This window comes from Ictalurus punctatus, chromosome 23, assembly GCF_001660625.3.
Source record: "Ictalurus punctatus breed USDA103 chromosome 23, Coco_2.0, whole genome shotgun sequence".
Classification (NCBI taxonomy): Eukaryota; Metazoa; Chordata; class Actinopteri; order Siluriformes; family Ictaluridae; genus Ictalurus; species Ictalurus punctatus.
Window position 1 is genome coordinate 2,374,667 of NC_030438.2, and position 18,346 is coordinate 2,393,012.

The window sequence follows — 18,346 nt, forward strand, 5'->3', positions numbered from 1 at the left end:
AATATATATATAAATTTTTTTTTTTTTTTTAAAGTGGCTAAGGTCTCACACTGCAGACATTTACTAAATCATGCCCCCCCCCCCCCCCCCAAATCTTGCTAAAGAAGAAGAAAGAAAAAAAAAAGAAAAAAGCTCAGAAGTCATCTTTCCATCTGTGAGTAGGCTTGGGATTGGGGTGGGACGACTGACTATAGTACTGGGACTCGCCGATAGATTCCAACCACTGCAATCTCGATGGAGTTGGACGATTTAAATGTCCGTCAGAAAATGTGGTGTCTGCAGCTTTAAGATGGACAAAATCAAAAAGTGTCTCATCATGCGTGTTACCTTTTTGCATATTTTGTATCATATACAAACAAGTGACCAACCAGATTCCGGTATTTTTCCTGCCGTAATGACAAAACTTTCACAGGACACGTTATCGATATCATGTCACCTGATATATCGCCAACTTCTCTTTTCCCCTCAGAACCACAGGCAATACTATAGTCAATCAGAGATAGGGGGCATGACAGGATGCTGGCACACTGCACACGATTTCTACTGCTCAGAAGTCAACCGTGCACACCTTGGTGGCCTAATCTAGGTTAATAATTTTAAAAAAGTCTACGACAACAATGGACTCAGGACCATGACTAATTCCTGCATACGTCTATGTAAGGCAATGTGTCACTGGAAAGCATTAGTGTACAGTTTGGTGGCTCTACAACGCTAGATTTAGGTCAATAAGTCATAAAACAGGCCAATGTTTTCCAAGAAGTGTCTATTTATAGGTCACAATGCTAAGCAGCCACTAAGAATAGGACCTGTGTGAACTTAATGCATTGTGGGGCATCAACACCACTGTCACGCTTCCCTTTTCCGAAAATCTAATTAGACCCGGTTTTGCTCTTTACCACCGCCGACGTTTCCTTGACATGTCGTGAAGCTCTTAATGAGATTTTCTTCTTCACTTCAGCTGAGCTTGTGTTCAGCAGCTTTGGCTCATGAATACGTAATGAGTGACACAGCCTAGTTTGCTTATTTTGTCTAGCTGCAATACAATTAAGGCTGTACATCATTATTAGACTATTATTTATTAGATACATCAGTAGATACTTCAATTATTGTGCACGTCGTATAAAATCAGAAAATGACAACACGAACTGACTCGTGCTCTCTGTTGGTCGAAGTACAGTGGGCTGGTATTAAAATTTTTGTTAATTTTTTTTTTTTTTTAAAAGGGCACAGGCGCAGAAAGACGTGGTACGACACGACGTCGGCACACTGGAGATCGATCGTTATGTATTACGACAATGGCCTTTAACTTGATCAGGAAAACTAGTCATGAAACTCTGATTAGACAGCCTACATAGCAGTGCAGACAATCAAGTTTAATTCATTATCAAAAGAAGCATTACGGGAGCTGTGCACATTAACCACAGTGTGTGACAACAAGCAGGGCTGTCCCCAAGTAAGAATTTACTTCAAGATGTAAAATGCACCAAAAATAATGTCCTCTTTTAATGGATAATAAATAAATAAATAAATAAATAAATAAATAAATAAATGACAGGGCATCAAGTTAATCCACGGGTGAGAAAACACACGGACGCTGAACTTTTGAGGGGGGGGGGGAATGAAACTTAACCAAAGGTTGTTCTGAAATTGTGCCATTGGAGATTTTGTGAAGTGGAAGTGCGTAAAGATTCAAATTAGTCAGTGAAAACGGGCATATCGGTATTGATAGAGAATTTTCCTATCTCTAGTTTATTGACCTGCAGCTATGCTCCACTTCATTTCAGCAACGTAGTGCGAACTCAGCATTTATCTCGCTACACACATCTCACACGCCAAGTTTCATACTACCACTTCCTGTTTGTCTCCATGGCAGCAGAGACAGGTCTTCCTGCTCTTGATCTCATCCTCATCAGTACAGGAAGCCAAACTCAACGGGTGCTTCTATACTGTAACAAGATATGTGCTTAAAAAATTTGTTTTTACAGTGGTGCTTGAAAGTTTGTGAACCCATCCTTATGACTTTTTGCATCACTACAAAAGTGTACTTTAAATCACTTTACAATAATAATAATAATAATAATAATAATAAAGACTTCAACACAGTAAAATAATACACACGCAATTATGCAGTGACCAAGGAAAGTAGTTTATATTTTAAATTCTTAACAGTATTCCTGTTTACGCTTTGGGAACTCTTGGCATCGTGCCAAAAAGCTTCACGACAAGCTTCATTCAGGAGGAGTTCCTTTAAGTTCTCGAATAGGCCGAGCTCTTTGCCCATAACTACTTGTTTGAGGCGTTTCATTTTAAATAAGACTATTTGATTTAACATCAGTAATTCCATTCCAGCAATGAGCCTTTATTAACATCTCTTTAAGAGTCGGAAATGATATCCAGTGTGTCCAAACTGTAAAGGATATAATAAATTTGCTTAATGAAGTCCCCGTGTGTTTAGCAGGTTTGCCTCGCACCTCCGGGGCCGGGGGTTCAATTCACATCTCCGCCTTGTGTGAATGGCGTTCGCATGTTCTCCCCACGCTTCGGGGGGTTTCTCCGGGCACTCTGGTTTCCTCCCCCAGTCCAAAGACATGCGTTATAGGCTGATTGGCATCTCATGATGAATGGGTGTGCGAGTGTGTGTGCGATTATGCCCTGCGATAGGTTGGCACCCCGTCCAGGATGTCCCCGGAAGATAGGCTCTAGGACTATAGGATAAGTGGTACAGAAAATGAGAGGATGGATGGAATTCCCACACACACGAAAAAAAAAAAAAGTATTTTGTGATCAACTAGTGCTCAATTAGTAGACTGTGCCTCTTAACAATATTTTTATACAGCATTTGAGGGTTAAGGGCCTTGCTCAAGGGCCCAGCAGTGGAAGCCTGGCACTACTGGTATTTGAACTTACAACCTTCTGATCAGTAGTCTAACGGCTTAACCACTGAGCTACCACTACCACTACCCATGATCAGTTTCTGGCATTGTGCTGGAATCTCTTCTTTAGTGAACTTATTTGAAGGTTTAGGATCAATGTCATGATGAAATGCCATATTTATGCCAAACTTGAGTTATGTTAACTCTCTTCTTAAGAACTCAGTGACCGTGTTGGACGAATTTAATCAAGGTTACAAATACAGGAAGATTGTGTGTCCAGCCAGTCAGTTTTATTTATCAACTCATTTTTTTTTTTGGTGGGTACAATGGCTTCGCAATAATATCTAACTTTAAAATGGCATCTATGCGGTCATGAATGTATTTCCATCTATATGCTCAAATTTGATGAGGGCTCATCCATCATGCCTGACAGAAAGGATATGGTTTCTGGTGATGGGACAGACTGGCTCTTCGCCAAGCATGAGGCCTCTTGTCATGTCAAAATGGGTTTAGTTTTGGACTCATCTGTCTGGAAAACAAGCTTCAAAACTCTTCTGATTGTCTTTCAGACAGACAGCTTTGTTCTATTTTTTTTTCTGATAGGGAAACTTTAATAGAGCCTATTTCTGGTAAGGTTCATCTTATCTTATTGTTTATCTATGCACCACGTCTCCAGAAGTAGATAGGGAGGTCTGTAAATCTCAGTGTTATTTTGAGATTTGTAATTACCTCTTAATTAACCACCATGTTGGCCTTCAGAAATTTTAGGCAGACAGCCATTGATTTAAAACGCCCTCTACTTGAGTACCCGTGGCTAAGAGGGGATCTAAGGAGTCTGGATAAAACTACCTTTATTTTCTCTCTCTTGTGTAGTGATACATATTTACACTGTAGATCACTTAGGAAGAGATCAATTCTGACTAAATATGCATTTGGTGGTCACCACCAACAAAAAAGCTTTATTAAAAATAAATAAATAAATAAAAAATAATACATTAAAAAAACCCTAGACTCTAATTGTATTCTATCCTCCTGACACATTAAGCTTATTCTTAAGAACATTCCCTAAACCCTGAAATCTCGGTCCATACAGGATTTCGTGGGGTTTCTATTGTGATTGTTGCGGCCAAAAATGCTCAATTTTGCTGTGGCTTTCTTTGTGTGGAAAACTACTTGAATTGGAGAAACTGAAATTTCGAAACGATGTCTGTTGGTAAATGAGACCCATTAGCTGTACTCGTGTGAATCGAAGACCGAACGTGCGCTGTGATGACATCACATGACGCATCTTGGCCCAAATCTGTGGGAAAGCTGTGGTAATTCAGAAAGATTTGCAAACTCCTCCGAATATTGCGGAGTTTGTTCGATTTTGCGTTCATTTCTGCGATCGCAAAATCCTATAGGGACTGAAATCTGAGCCATAATTTTATACATAACAGGCTGATAATTGGTTGGTACGCACATTACATTGGTTGTAGATGTTTTGTGGCATCTATTCACAAGTGGTATTTGCTTTATGTCATTAATGAACTTTAAATCCCAGAGTAAATGGCTGAATTATTGTTCCAAAACATCACTTTGTTTCCAGTATCAATACTTTCTCCATTCAACAGATAATGGGTAAGCTGTTCTTAAAGTTCAAAAGGACCAAGCTAAACATAGTATGTGTTTGTCTAACCTAATGGACTTTTCCTTTTCTGGGAGGAGGCCAATGAGCAAAGCCTAAAGGTCATATATGAGACTATTCTTTGTCTGCCATCGTCCATCAAAAAAGCAAAGTAGTAAGCCGTTTTTTTTTCTCTGTAAATTCAGATTTTGGCTGTTGTGTGGTACTTGCACCGAAATAACTGACAGGTTTTTGTTTAGTCTTTTGCCTACAGACTATGCTGCTGGGCTGCATTCTTGCCAAAAATGTAGTTTAAACCCAAACTCCAATATAGCTTGCTGAGTAAAAAATTTAATGTACACCATTATGATGACAGTACAGAGTTCTGCATTATGAATAACAACCAACCAGTGTGACACCAGAATCGAAATGACCTATTATACACTCACCAGGCATTTTAATAGGAACATCTGCTCTTGCAATTCATGCAATTATCAAATCAGCCAATAACATGGCAGCAGCGCAGAGCATAAAACCAACAAGACGTATTCATAACATGCGCTTCGGTTAAAGTTCACTTGTAGCCTGACTGTTTCAAGCTTACAGGAAGTCTATGTTAACTCAAATAAGCACTCTTTACCACAGTGGTGAGCAGAAACAGAACACACGTCAAACCTTGAGGTGGATGGGCTACAAGAGCAGAAGACCACATCATGTTCCACTCAAATACTATAATGAGGTCACAATCACTGAGATCCTTTTTTTTTCTGTTCTAATGTTTCATAGGAACATTGACTGAAGCTGTATCTGCATGGTTTTACGCTTTGCTCTGCTGCCACATGATTGGCTGATTGGATGAATAATCAAAAGGTTATTAGGTGTTTCTAATAAAGTGGCCACTAAGTGTATATTTCAAAGCTACGTTTGTGTTAAAGCAACAAAATGAATTCGGGTTTCTTCGATTTTATGCAGCAAGGTAACTTTCCAACTGATTAGGCTCAGTAAATTCCCTGTACCAGTCTGACACGGCTCGTCTGGTGTCAGCAGTCTATACTCTCCCAACTTCCTGTTCCCTCTTGTGTCTGGTTCCCTTAAACCATGATTCAACCAACTAAAGAAAAATGGAAGAGAAAGATACAACCATTGTTTCCGTTTCTAGCACAGATAAATCAGATGAACGGCCAGGAGTCTAGCAAACTACTCTGTTACTAAAATAAAAGCAGTATAAAGTATGCCTCGTCACAGGTGGAACCCAGGCCTCACACCAATACTGGCAGAGCCAGAGGAATGTCTGGGGTGGCCCAGGACACCCCAGATATCTGACTGGCCACCCCGGGTGCCACCCCAAAATTTCATTCACTACTGGCAGTTTGATGCTGATTGACATCTTAATTCACCTCTTGTTCAAAGAAGCGTTTATTTCTACGTTTTGTGGTGGCACGTTTTTCAAATCGACTACGAGGAAGAGAAAATATTAATGTCGGTTGAGATACAAGAAGAAGAAGAAGAAGAACATACAGATGAAAAAGAGAGAATATTTCCACAGCTCCACAAGCTCTTTTTGCGATTAGCAAAACCAAAATATCTGAAGTAAGTTTTAAGGTTTAGCATCAGGTTTAAGTTTCCTGAGCAACTACTACAAACGTTGAGTCGCTGTGCAAGTTAACGTTAGACCTTTGGCTCCATTATCAGACAGTTAATCAGATGAGATTGGGTTTAAACAAAAAGGTGCTACAGAAGATGTTCAAAGTTGCTTAACACATCTTCATGCAAATCTCATTCATCTCTTGAGCTCAAATCCAAACGTCTTCAGTGTACAGCGAAAAACAGTCGCTGCCTGAATATTTTGGTCCACTTGTCTGTCTAAACTGAACGCACATGCAAAGGCACACTAATATATATCTGAGACTAAATTAACATTGGTCGTATGTAGAGCTGCAACAGCTAGTCGATAATAAGCGATTATGAAAATCGTTGTCAACGAATCTCATTGTCAATTAGTCGGTCTACACGCGGCACGGGGGAGATCTACTCGTTACATTACTTCTGTTGCGAAAACACGCCTCAGAGCAAATACTAAAGGTGTGTCCGAAATTAAGTACTGTACACTTACACTATGCATTATGTACTCTACCGTCTAGTGTGTGGATTTTAGAAAGGCAATATCATCTCAAATATAACAACACTAGCGCTTTTTTTTTTACTAACCAGAAGTATAAGCCGCTTCCTAGTCGACGGTGCATGACATCATACGCACGCTAGCATTAGCAGATACCCAGATTCACCGACCATGACTTTTGCCCGAACGGAGCTTGAGAGGTCCTGCAAAGAAGAATGGGAGAAACTGCCCCAAAATAGGTGTGCCAAGCTTGTAGCATCATACTCAAAAAGACTTGAGGCTGTAATTGGTGCCAAAGGTGCTTCAACAAAAGTATCGAGCAAAGGCTGTGAATACTTATGTACATGTGCTTTTGTTGTTTTTTTATTTTGAATTCATTTGCAAAGATTTCAAACAAACTTCTTTCATGTCGTCATTATGGGGTGTTGTTTGTAGAATTTGAGGAAAATGATGAATTGAATCCATTCTGGAATAAGGCTGTAACATAACAAAATGTGGGGGAAGTGAAGCGCTGTGAATACTTTCCGGATGCACTGTGTACAAGTATGTATTCGTTATTTTTTATGGATGCACAAAAAGCACCGAATTAAACTACAGTCCTAAATTAATAATATATATTCCGGTGTGCGTGTGTGTGTATTGGGTTCTTTTCTGTTTTGTACAAACGGTTGTGTAAAGTTTTAGCCTGAAGTTTATATTTGTAACACTGTTTGTGGATTTTATTTTAAATAAACATTACAAAAAAAGTTTACTGAAAGTTTGCCCCACCCCATCCGATTAGTCGATTAATCTGGGTAGGTAAGTAAGTAAGTAAGTAAGTAAATAAATAAATAAATGGCCAACTAATCAACTACATTTTACAGAAGCCCAAACCTGAAAAAGCAGGTCAGTCATGTTGGACATGTGTTATAGAAGTCAAGTTGGCAATACTGAAATCTGCACCACTTCTCATAAAATCATCTGACCGAGTAGTAACCCCGCTGAATCAATACTTTTCTGGTTACTGATGTGCACATTGCAGAACTGACAAATCTGGAAGAATTTCTGTATTCATCTAATGAAATGTACTCATCACATTACATAAATTACACCTTATCATTATAAAACACTTTATAGCTTTCTATGCCTCCTGATATACACCCCGATGTTTTCTATAGCAGCACATATCAAAGTGTTTTATTCCTCTCAAACATTTGTCACCAATTACAATTTTTAATTTATTAAAGCTGCAAGCAGCATTTTCCGGGGCCAGGCACCCAGACTCTGTGAGCCAGACATTCATAGACACGCTACGATTGTTGAATAAGCAATCACAGGAAAGCAGAGCCATAACTACAGGCAAAGGGATTAAAAAATTATTTGTATTTTCACGCATTTGCGTGTCATGGTTATTTATTTATTTATTTTAAAGATGACTCAAAGACTTTGGGAGGCTCCATTTTCACACCGCACAATGCCAATTTCACGCATTGCGGCCCGAAATGTCGGTCAAAACATCTGACTGATTTCTAACAGGATAATTTCCACTGAGGAATATCGAAACTTGCTTCTGTACGGCGCATGTGGAATCTTGGCTATTTCTAGAAACTCCTTATGCAATCCAGACACACGGGGCATCCCTCAGACTGTCTGGGAATCACGGGAAAGAACAAGAAAAAAAATTATTACTGGGGAGCAACAGGAAACGGCTCGACTCTCACTACCCACTAAATTACCAAAAGCAGTTCCTTTGCCAGATTTTATTCAGACAGGTCTCAAGATACTGAGAGCCAAATTTGTTGACGACTGGACAGAATTGGGAGGAGTGGCAAAAATGGCAGTTAGATGTAAGCATTTATAGCATGTTATTGTACATTTTGACCAGTAGGTGGCAGGGTCATGAAAGGTCATGGTCCTGAAGTTGACTACCTAGTTGTTTTTTTTTGTGACAGTGTGCAAAGTTGTTGCTGAGATGCAGCCTCAATTCCTGCTCGTCAGCATCGGATTCGTTGGCCCATTCCAGACAAGCCATTTGGATTACTCGAAATTCTTTGGATACCTTTTATGAGGTTTATTGTGGAGATGGTGTCCGCCAAATTTGGCGATGATTGGACAAAATGTGTAGGAGGAGTGGTGAAAAAAAAACAGTTTTTGACCAAATCTAACATTGTATCCAAAATTTAAAAGCCTTTTTCCATCCAGTTCAAATGTTATGACCATAAATGTACTTCCAAATTAGGCCCAAATTTGACCCAATGGTGGTGGTAGAACGTTGACAGCACTTGGCCCATTCTTGGTCGGAATGTTCCTTAGACGTGTCCCAATGAGTGTGCCCAATTTCACAACTTTTTACCAGACGGTTCTATGGGCTGCCATAGACACCCTAGCGAGAAGAAGAAGAAGAAGAAGAAGAAAACATGGAATAACAATAAGGAAACTACGCACCTTTGGTGCTTTGCTCCACAATTAACAAACCACACCATGTTTTCCAGCCATTTACATTTATTGTTATTGAACTTCCTTGAAACATGATAGTTCCTGTTATCACTGCTATGTTCTGGCAGCTAAAACAGACGTTCCCTCAACAGCCTTTTCTCTCTCTCTCTCTGATGAATTAAGACCATTAAAAATCTGACACCAAACTCCTTCTATTTATTAGCCTTGATTACGTAGAATCGTCCTCCTTACATGTCCCTGCGAATGAGCTGTTACTATAGAAACAATAACGTTTTAGAACAAGCAGATTAATATACAGCCATCATTAGAATTATAGGCAGAGCTACCGTCTACACTTTCTGACCAATTTAACAGTGAAAATTCAACCGTGCTGGGGTAAATCGACTTATTTATTTACCACACACACCTGCTGTGCTTTTATCCATATGACATGTCTTGTTGTCTGTGTTTGAATTGGATATTAGATGGAGAGTCACAGTATGGGGGCATTCACCTGCCTAGTGCGCAATGGCACAAATAGCAGGCTACAAAAAATTAATATCCTCCTTTTCAGCTCCTCCAATAAGCAACCCAATAAATAAACAACCTCCTATTATGGAACCGAATTTACTACTTAATTGAGGGATCTATTTCCTTGAAGTCTATTTAGGTGTGGTCAATATCTTTTTTTTTTTTTTTTTTTAAAGAGAAGTCAAACACTTTGGGAAATTCCATTCTCACACCACACATCTGTACGCATCGCAGCCTGAAATGTCGGTCAAAACATCTGGCTGATATCTAACACGGATTGATTTCCACTGAGGAATATCGAAACTTGACTTGTCTGCACAGCGCATGTGGAATCTTGGCTATTTCTAGAAGCGCCTTATGAAATCCAGATGCACGGGGAATCCCTCATGCCGGAAGAGACTGTCTGGGAATCACGGGAAAGAATAAGAAAAAACAGATTATTGGGGCGCAACATGAAACGGCTCGACTCTCACTACCCGCTAAATTACCCAGAAGCCTTGGATTACATCTCTTCCTGTTGTATTTAGCCCGGTGTTCATACACCTCCATAAAATAACGCATTTACTCCAAAAACGCATTTTAACTGCAAAGTTCACCGGGATGTCATTCGAGTTCAATGCCTGCTACATTTCTTCAATCTGAATCACTCGCTAACTCGCTCAGATTAGATCTAAAAAAACTAAACAAAAAACAAAAACAACCACAACTAGTTTTTTTTTTAAATCCCTTGGAAATATGGTTTAAATGTCAAAAAAAACAAAAACCTTCATGATACCAAGGATCTATAAACAACTAAGTATTAACCAACAGTGGGTTAAATAAATATATAACTTCAATTTAATTATAACTAAAAGAAACAAAAAAAGGTCAAATTTTCTACTGGATTATGATTGTGCGAGCGTGTCAGTTCGCATCAAGCATAGCTGTGCTTGAGGAAAAGACCAATAATACCGGGCTTGTGGAACATTTTCAAAGCATCAAGATCTAGTATAGCATTTGGTATGCTTTGTGCATACTAAACTAACATGCGAGTTTACAGATATTCTGTATTATGGATATGACACAAAAATATGACGAGATTACAGACGACAAAGACTAAGGCTACTTTATTTATTCCCTCATCACCCGCACTAGGCCAGCTGTACTCATCCCCCAAAATTCTCAGCTCTCTTCCTCAACTGTATCGCTAATAAATTTCTGCATTTACTTCACAGCAGCGTTTATATGCTTTTGTCTACATCCATCCATTTATACGCAGCAAACCACAAGGTCTCCAGAAGCCCATGAGGCTTTTTCACCCAACCCCGACTGAGTTGTAAAGAACTCCAGTTATGAATAGGCACAGTTGCAAACAAAATTATTCAACTCCCATTGCATAATCAGGTGTACCGTCAAAATCGACAGACTTTCAGCCATTTGCGACGAACGAATCAAACGAAAGCAATTGAAATAGCTCGACACAAGGAATGCTCCGAGTCGTTTCCCCAAATCCAACTGAAAGCGCAACTTATAATGAGGTGTGAATCGCAACGGTGCAGCCACAAGATTTCAAAATGACCTATAAGGAAACACCCTCAAAAACATCATTTTATTTTAGAATCAAAATTCAACAGGATTGATCCTCCTTATGTACTGCAACTATTTATTTACCCGTTTGTCGGACACTTTTATCCACAGCAACTAAGTGCCCACAACTGCATGTTTAATTCATTAGGGTTAAAGAAGGGGAGCATTGAAAGAGCACTACAAGAGCACTAAAAATGCTTTCACCACAGGGTCATCAAGGGTGCAAGAAAACAGCTACAGCATCCAACATACATGCCGAGATGGTGCGAAAAACATGTTTAGAAGATGCAGTCTTCAAGAGATAAGGAAAGCTTTGTGTTTCGGTCCATGAGGCATTTTACTCTCCGAATTCTTGAACTCCCACTTTGCAAGACATCCAGTAACAGCGACGCTAAACTGTAACACAGCTCGGTTCTGTCAAGGAAGACCGAGATGTTACATAAAACATTGCTTTTTAAAATCCATCAACAAGCACTCCAATAATTCAGTGACCTCTTGTTAACAAATAAGATGCTGAGGGGAGGAATAAGCATGTGCCAGATGAATACATTATGAATGTTAATCAGTACTAACAATGCTAGCGCAGCTGCATTATCATCGAGGATATTCACAGTCGCCTTTTATTAAGCACTGGCTGTAGATGTAGCTGGACATTTACTCGGATCGTCTCAATCTGCATGTATAATCGGCACGATAAGTCTACGGCAACGCTTGAAGAACCCGTTCGTATCAAAAGGACCCAAAAATTACCATCAGAAAGGGTTTCAAAAATCTACACATACATACGAAGTTCAGAAATACGCACTTTAGGGACACTGAAAACTAAACACTGGCGACAGATTGATCTTTTTGAAGCAAATGGTTAGTCAAACGACACAAATGAAACCCAAGCTCATCACCACTTTGCTTAAAAGCCTCAGTCTGCATTTATCACGATGCACCAAAATGCCCTAACAGGAAACCAAATGCTTACTCACTTATGCGAGATTCACTACAAAATACTATTTAGGAACTACGATGCAAAAAAGGACAAGAATACTCAGTGAATGTGAAATTTGGTCAATACGATTAAGATCTCCTAACTGTTTGATCAACACAGATGAAACCCATCCTGTGTTATCAGACAAGACTTAATATATACTACATGTCCAAATATGTGACCACCTGACCATCACACCCATATGCGGTTCTTCCAAAACTGTCGCCGCAACGTTGGAGGCACACAACTGTATAGAATGTCTTTGTATGCTGTAGCGTTACAATTTCCTTTCGCCGGCACTAAGAGGCCCAAAACCCGTTCCAGCAGAACGATGCTCCTGCGCATAATGTGAGCTCCATGAAGACGTGGTTGGACAAGGTTGGTGTGGAAGAACTTGAACGGCCCGCACAGGCTTACGAACTTTATTATTTAGGGGACTTCTTCAGGTCCAATGATCAAATCATTCAAGTCCGTACAGTAACTCCCCTAGCAAAAGCGGTAGTACAGAAACGCAACAGGGAACCCTACATTTATAACCAGACGGGTGAATCTGTAACTGTGATCGACTTAAAACTTCAGGATCATGTTATTACAGCTGAGAGGTCTAATTCACAACATTCACGTTGCAATTCTGAAACAATTACCTATACATGCATACAGTGTTCAGAAATCTTCTCTATTTAGTAACCATGGTGGTTACAGGATCCCATTTAGAACAACAGCTATTAATATAGATTAGCAATTCCTAAATACATGATTTTATCTTCATTCTAGATGGGAATACAAGATTTCAGAAACAGCCTATAATGCCATGATCCTTTAAAATTGCCTTAACTTCAGCTTTTCTACAGTACGGTCAGCTTTTCCACTCAAGTTATAATGTTCTACTTGCTTGATAGAAATACTGTACAATAACAGCGGTTTACCAGCATCAACTAGCATAACGGGGTTATTCAACATTTATTTAAATTGCACATGGTGAAAACAGCCACTAAACAATTGAAAGGTGTGTAAAAGCAGACAGAAAGTCATGCTAGTCAATGACAAAACACTTAACAGCAACTCCAGAGCCCATGAGTTGAGTGCGATCAAACTATGGCTGAATCCAACATGCCTCGCTACTCCATATATAGTGCACTGTACTGTATGTGGCTCGATATAATGGCTTTTACATCGTTTACAGTGGACTGCATTTGAAAATCGAGGGAACTTTTAATTTAACCACATACATCCGTAGTGTTCAGCTGATATCTAAAAGCTCTGAGTGCATTGTCGGTTGCTAGGTAACAGATGCGACGTTTGATTGCTGACTATGTAGCAAGATAACAGATAAATATTAAATCAAGATAAGATTGGCTTCTCTAATACGAGTTTTGTGAATAATCCTGCCCGACAGGTATCCGATCTTATCAAAGCACCATCACGGCCTGTAACACAGCCTCGGGCGGGTGGATCGCTCCACAGAGCTGAGGCGTCCGGAACACAGAGGACTGTGGGGTGTGGCTGAAACGTCAAAACTGAATGTAATTTATGAACTCATAAAATGGGGTGTAGCAAACTGACTGCTGAATAATGATTCATAAGTGACATGAGAGTGCTGAAAGTGCGCACATGAAAGCCAGATGATGTGTTGTAAACTTGTTACAGATACGTTACGTGCCTTGTTCTATAAAACTAAAGAAGGATTTGCAATTCTGAACATGATGATTTCGTTGTTGCATTTGCAATCAAACAGCCATCGTATTTCTCAGCCCCTGTGGAATACTCTATGTGCTTTGGAGCAGTGTGGTGGGATTTATCAGTTGAGTCATTCATGAAACAGTTTTTATATTCATAATGATACCTGTTTACAATCTCAGACTCTGCAAGCTCTCTACTATTATTTTTGATCAATAAATCAACCTAAAAATAAATAAATATATATCATATATATATATATATATATTTTACAGAAAGCTCAAGCAAGTATTGTGACCATCCATAGCAGAGCTACTAACTTGGTAATCAAGGAAAGACACCAGCTTTCACAGGGGTCGAACTGAAGAACGTGCGCTTTAACTACAGCAGATTGGAAAACCAAACATCAGTAGGATTGTTTCTTCTAAGAAGATAAACAGAAAGTGAAATAGCACACGCTGCATGAGACTGAGCTGATCAGCGCTATTTTATTATATAACGCTTACAGTCTGCATTTATCATGCACCAAAATGCCTCAACAGGACACCAAATGCTTACTTACATATGGTCTACTCGCTAAAAATACTGATTAGTTTGGAACGGCAGTGGATGAGAATAGAACAGCAGATTAAAAATAAATAAATAAATAAATAAAAATCACACCAAGAATGTGTTGCTGGGGTGAAAATAAAAAATAAAAATCCTCGCAGCGTCTAAAGAAACTAATTTTGGACAGAATACCCAACTACAAAGATCACTCTGAAAACCCAATGTAAATTTTACTCAGGACAACGTTTACATAGAAACAACAACATTGGCCACTTAAATAGGAACACCTGTACACATTTACGCAATTATCAATTAGCCAACCCTCATCGGACACTAGTGCAATGTAGATAATCATGAAGATCCAGATCAAGAGCTTCAGTTAACGTTCACCCTAGGTTCAAAGATGCGATCTCAGTGACTGTGACCATGTCATATTTGTTGATGTATTAGTTTACCTCGCACCTTCAGGGTTGGGGGTTCGAGTCCCACCTCCACCCTGTATGTGTGTTGAATTTGTATGTTCTCCCCGTGCTTCGGGGGTTCCGTCCAGGTACACTTAGTTTCCTCCCCCAGTACAAAGCCATGCGTTGTAGGCATACTGGCATTTTTAAGTTGTCCATAGTATGTGTGTGTGAGTGCAATCGTGCCCTGCAATGGTTTGCCACCCTGTCCAGGGTGTCCCCTGCCTTGTGCCCCGAGTCCCCTGGGAAAGCCTCCAGGCTCCCTGCGACCCTGTATAGGATAAGTGGTACAGAAAATGGATGGATAGATGGATGGATTGGTTATCTCCCAGTTCATTACTGTAGCCTGATCAAGTTCCTTATTCTCAACCCTCGTGTCCAGCTCAGACTCCATAAAGATTTCACAACCCCTTCCCCTCTGAATCACACGACAATGTCCATTTTTCAGTTACAAGATCTGTTCAGACTTCGTGTGAAAACTGTAAGGAATATCCTGTTTACAGAACTGCACTTTCTGACCATGTAGTTACAGTTATAGAAGGGAATTTTTTTATAATCACACTATCCGGCGTCACCGTGATGAGGATGGGTTCTCTTTCGAGTCTGGTTCCTCTAAAAGGTTTCTTCCTCGTATCGCCTCGGGGAGTTTTCCTTCCCTCCGTCGCCTCTGGCTTTGAATAAATGTCATAAATTTATCAATTTAAAAAACGTGTGCGTGTATATATATATATATATATATATATATATATATATATATATATATATATATATATATATAACGTTCTTAGCTTGTCGCGTACAAAACGGCTATCCAACACGGCACTGCTGGCCAGAACGAAATGAAAACAAACGAAAAACCGTCCCACCGGCTAGATCTCTTCCTTCTTTTGGCTCGGCGTGTCGTCTTTCCTTCAATTTACAATGAAAAACACGTATACACACACAATAAATACCGACAATGCAAAAGATTGTACCGAAACTTCAATCAAAACTCTCTCCCCCCTCTTAGAAAGGACCCATTAAGGGATTTGTTGTAATTTGACGCAGAAATACACTCCAACACTAGCTTGTTTTTTTTTTTTTTAAATGGTTGATTAATGCGATGATATCGTGAAGATTTATTTTTTTACACAGGGTTATCATACCGTGAAAATATCAAACCGAAACACCCCTATATACAGTACATTCACAATCCAGCATACACTGTTGCATGGTACGACGCATGAATATCATCCGCCATGCCAAACAGAAAACATCACGACCATAACAGCTTCTAGTTAGCAAACTTTTTATTTCATATTTGCACCCAGGTCTCATTATGGCATCATGACAGCACAGTAAGTGATGATTAAAGCCACATCTCCAGGACTTACCGAATGGTTGACTCCCCACATGAGCACACTGAGCAGAGGGTCGCTGGCTCGAAACAGCTTCACTTTCTGAGCCACGAAGTGTTTTTTCTTCGTTTTCGTTTTACTCGCCAGCGATGCAGCCATGCTACTGGCCGTGGCCATTTCACTGTGTGCAACAAGAAATTAAACCTCACACCCAGCCCTGTGTCTGTGTCTGTCTGTCTCTCTCTCTCTCTCTCTTCACCAACGCCTCAGAGTTTCTAACTGTCTCTCAGTTAATTGGCACTTGGCATAGCTGTCCAACCCAAGCCACCACCTCGGATAATCTCAGCTCTTCACACCTAACAGCAAGCTGCACAGACAATAACTCATCGATATAATATACAATATTCCGGTTTTGTTTTGGGTTTTTTTTTTTTTTTAGCTCAATACCGTTTCGACGCTAAAACGAGTCGGGAGCTCCACTTCTCCAATAAGCGTGCTCCAGCTGTGGGCCAATAACTACTCACTAGCAGGTCCGTTTAGCTAGCGACCAAGCCTCCATGTCAAATGAAAGCTTAAGCACTCAAAATTTCACGCAAGACCAATTGAACGAAGGATACTGCTGCCAGGACGTGCAGCCGGCCAAAAATTAAAAGTCGACTTCTTCCATTTAAAACGCCGTGAAGCAACAACAGTGAGGCAACTCGGTCGAGACGGCGCTAACCTATTAGCATGAAGCTAGGCAGAATCGAGAAAAGAGTCGGCGCGCTGACGAGCCTAGCTACCTAGCGACTAGCCTCAGCTGAATATTATTCTCAACGCGTCTTCTTTGGCGTTTGTCTGTCCAGTCCGGGAAACAGCAGGCTCGAAATAATTGCCGAAAAATAGCGTCGTCGTGTCTTGAAATGTACCTGACGTTATCCAGGTTTATGTATATTTATTTATTTATTTATTTATTTAAAAAAAAAAATCTGTTCGTGTAACTGAACAGTTAGCTAGCGTTTCCGGCACGGCTGTGTTCTGCCCATTGACAGGCCGCGTCCCAAACCGCGCTGTGCTCCCTATACATGTGCACTACTAACGGTATTAAATAGTGACATCTACAGCCGACGTAGTGCACACTGCACCCGATACAGCGCAATTTGGGTTTTAGCCACAGTTTGTGGTGGGAGGAGGCCGTAAGAGGTTCCCAAAAGATTGACACACTTTCTACGATACGTTGCGGCAAAAGGCGTTTCAGACGTGAATATTGGGCCTCCGAAAAATGACCGAATGATGTCTGGTGTCTTTATGGTTAGGCATTCATTCATGGGTTTTAAAAAGATTTCGATACATGATCTCCAGAGTCTCCCGACCCGAGGTTTACCCCCAAAATATGACACGTCTCTCTCTCTGTCCATTCACATCCCCTAAGGCAGATAACATTACAAAAACACTCCAGGAGGATTAGGGATCCCCATTTTTATTTACTGTGACCACAAAACTCAATTTCGCCACACGATATGGAAATATAGGTTAAAAAAAAAACAAAAAAAAACGTTGTGTTTTGTTGGTTAAATCTACGTAATTATCAGCAGATTACAGATCAGGAAGAAAACCCGAGCACGGGGCATGCTGTTATAGAAAAATAATCAACGTTCCTTACATTCCAACAGCAGGACGTCTTAAAATGTTTCATTCTTCTTATACAACAGCAGTTTGCCAAAAATGACAATTGTGTATTTGTTAAAGACGACATGGCCTACATTTGACCCGGTTAAAGTTCCATCAATGTTGTGAAACGTCTATGAAACAAGATAAATAGTAGATAGATAGATAGATAGTCCATCATGATGGAATGCCATGGACAATAACGGTTTCTGTGTTTATTAATTAAGACCATGTTTGAGACAGACCGATAAACAGGCATACAGACAGACAGAGAGACATGTAGATAGATAGATAGATAGATAGATAGATAGATAGATAGATAGATAGATAGATAGATAGATCTCCAAAGGGTTATTGTAGTTATTGCTACAGCAGCAAAGGACATCAATGTACAAGAACAAAGTTATAACATTCAATGTATTTTAACAATTAACACAGTGCAAACAGACGTCAGTGATTAGGTGAAAAAATAAATTATAGGCTATGATAAGGTGCAAATATCCAAGGTACAGGAAGGCAGCATCCGAATAACAGCATCACTGCAAAACTACAACAAGGTGTAGAATAACAGCAGCAGACATTTGCA

General features: G+C 39.9%; 1 protein-coding gene across 3 annotated transcripts in view; it reads right to left on the reverse strand.

The window, feature by feature from the left end:
- The window catches only part of pip4k2aa (phosphatidylinositol-5-phosphate 4-kinase, type II, alpha a), a 36,019-nt gene extending 18,874 nt beyond the window's left edge, over nucleotides 1-17,145 (reverse strand). For 2 of the 3 annotated variants that reach the window (XR_001810274.3, XM_017453109.3), the window contains exon 1: nucleotides 16,150-17,145. Coding sequence is in view for 1 of the 3 variants with exons in the window: in XM_017453109.3 (XP_017308598.1) it covers nucleotides 16,150-16,290 (141 nt within the window). In the remaining 2 variants the exon portion in view is untranslated. Of the gene's footprint in view, nucleotides 1-6,687; nucleotides 10,287-16,149 lie in introns of those variants that run through there. The other variant, XM_053674887.1, reaches the window with a different exon arrangement.
- Between the last annotated feature and the right edge of the window lie 1,201 nt (nucleotides 17,146-18,346).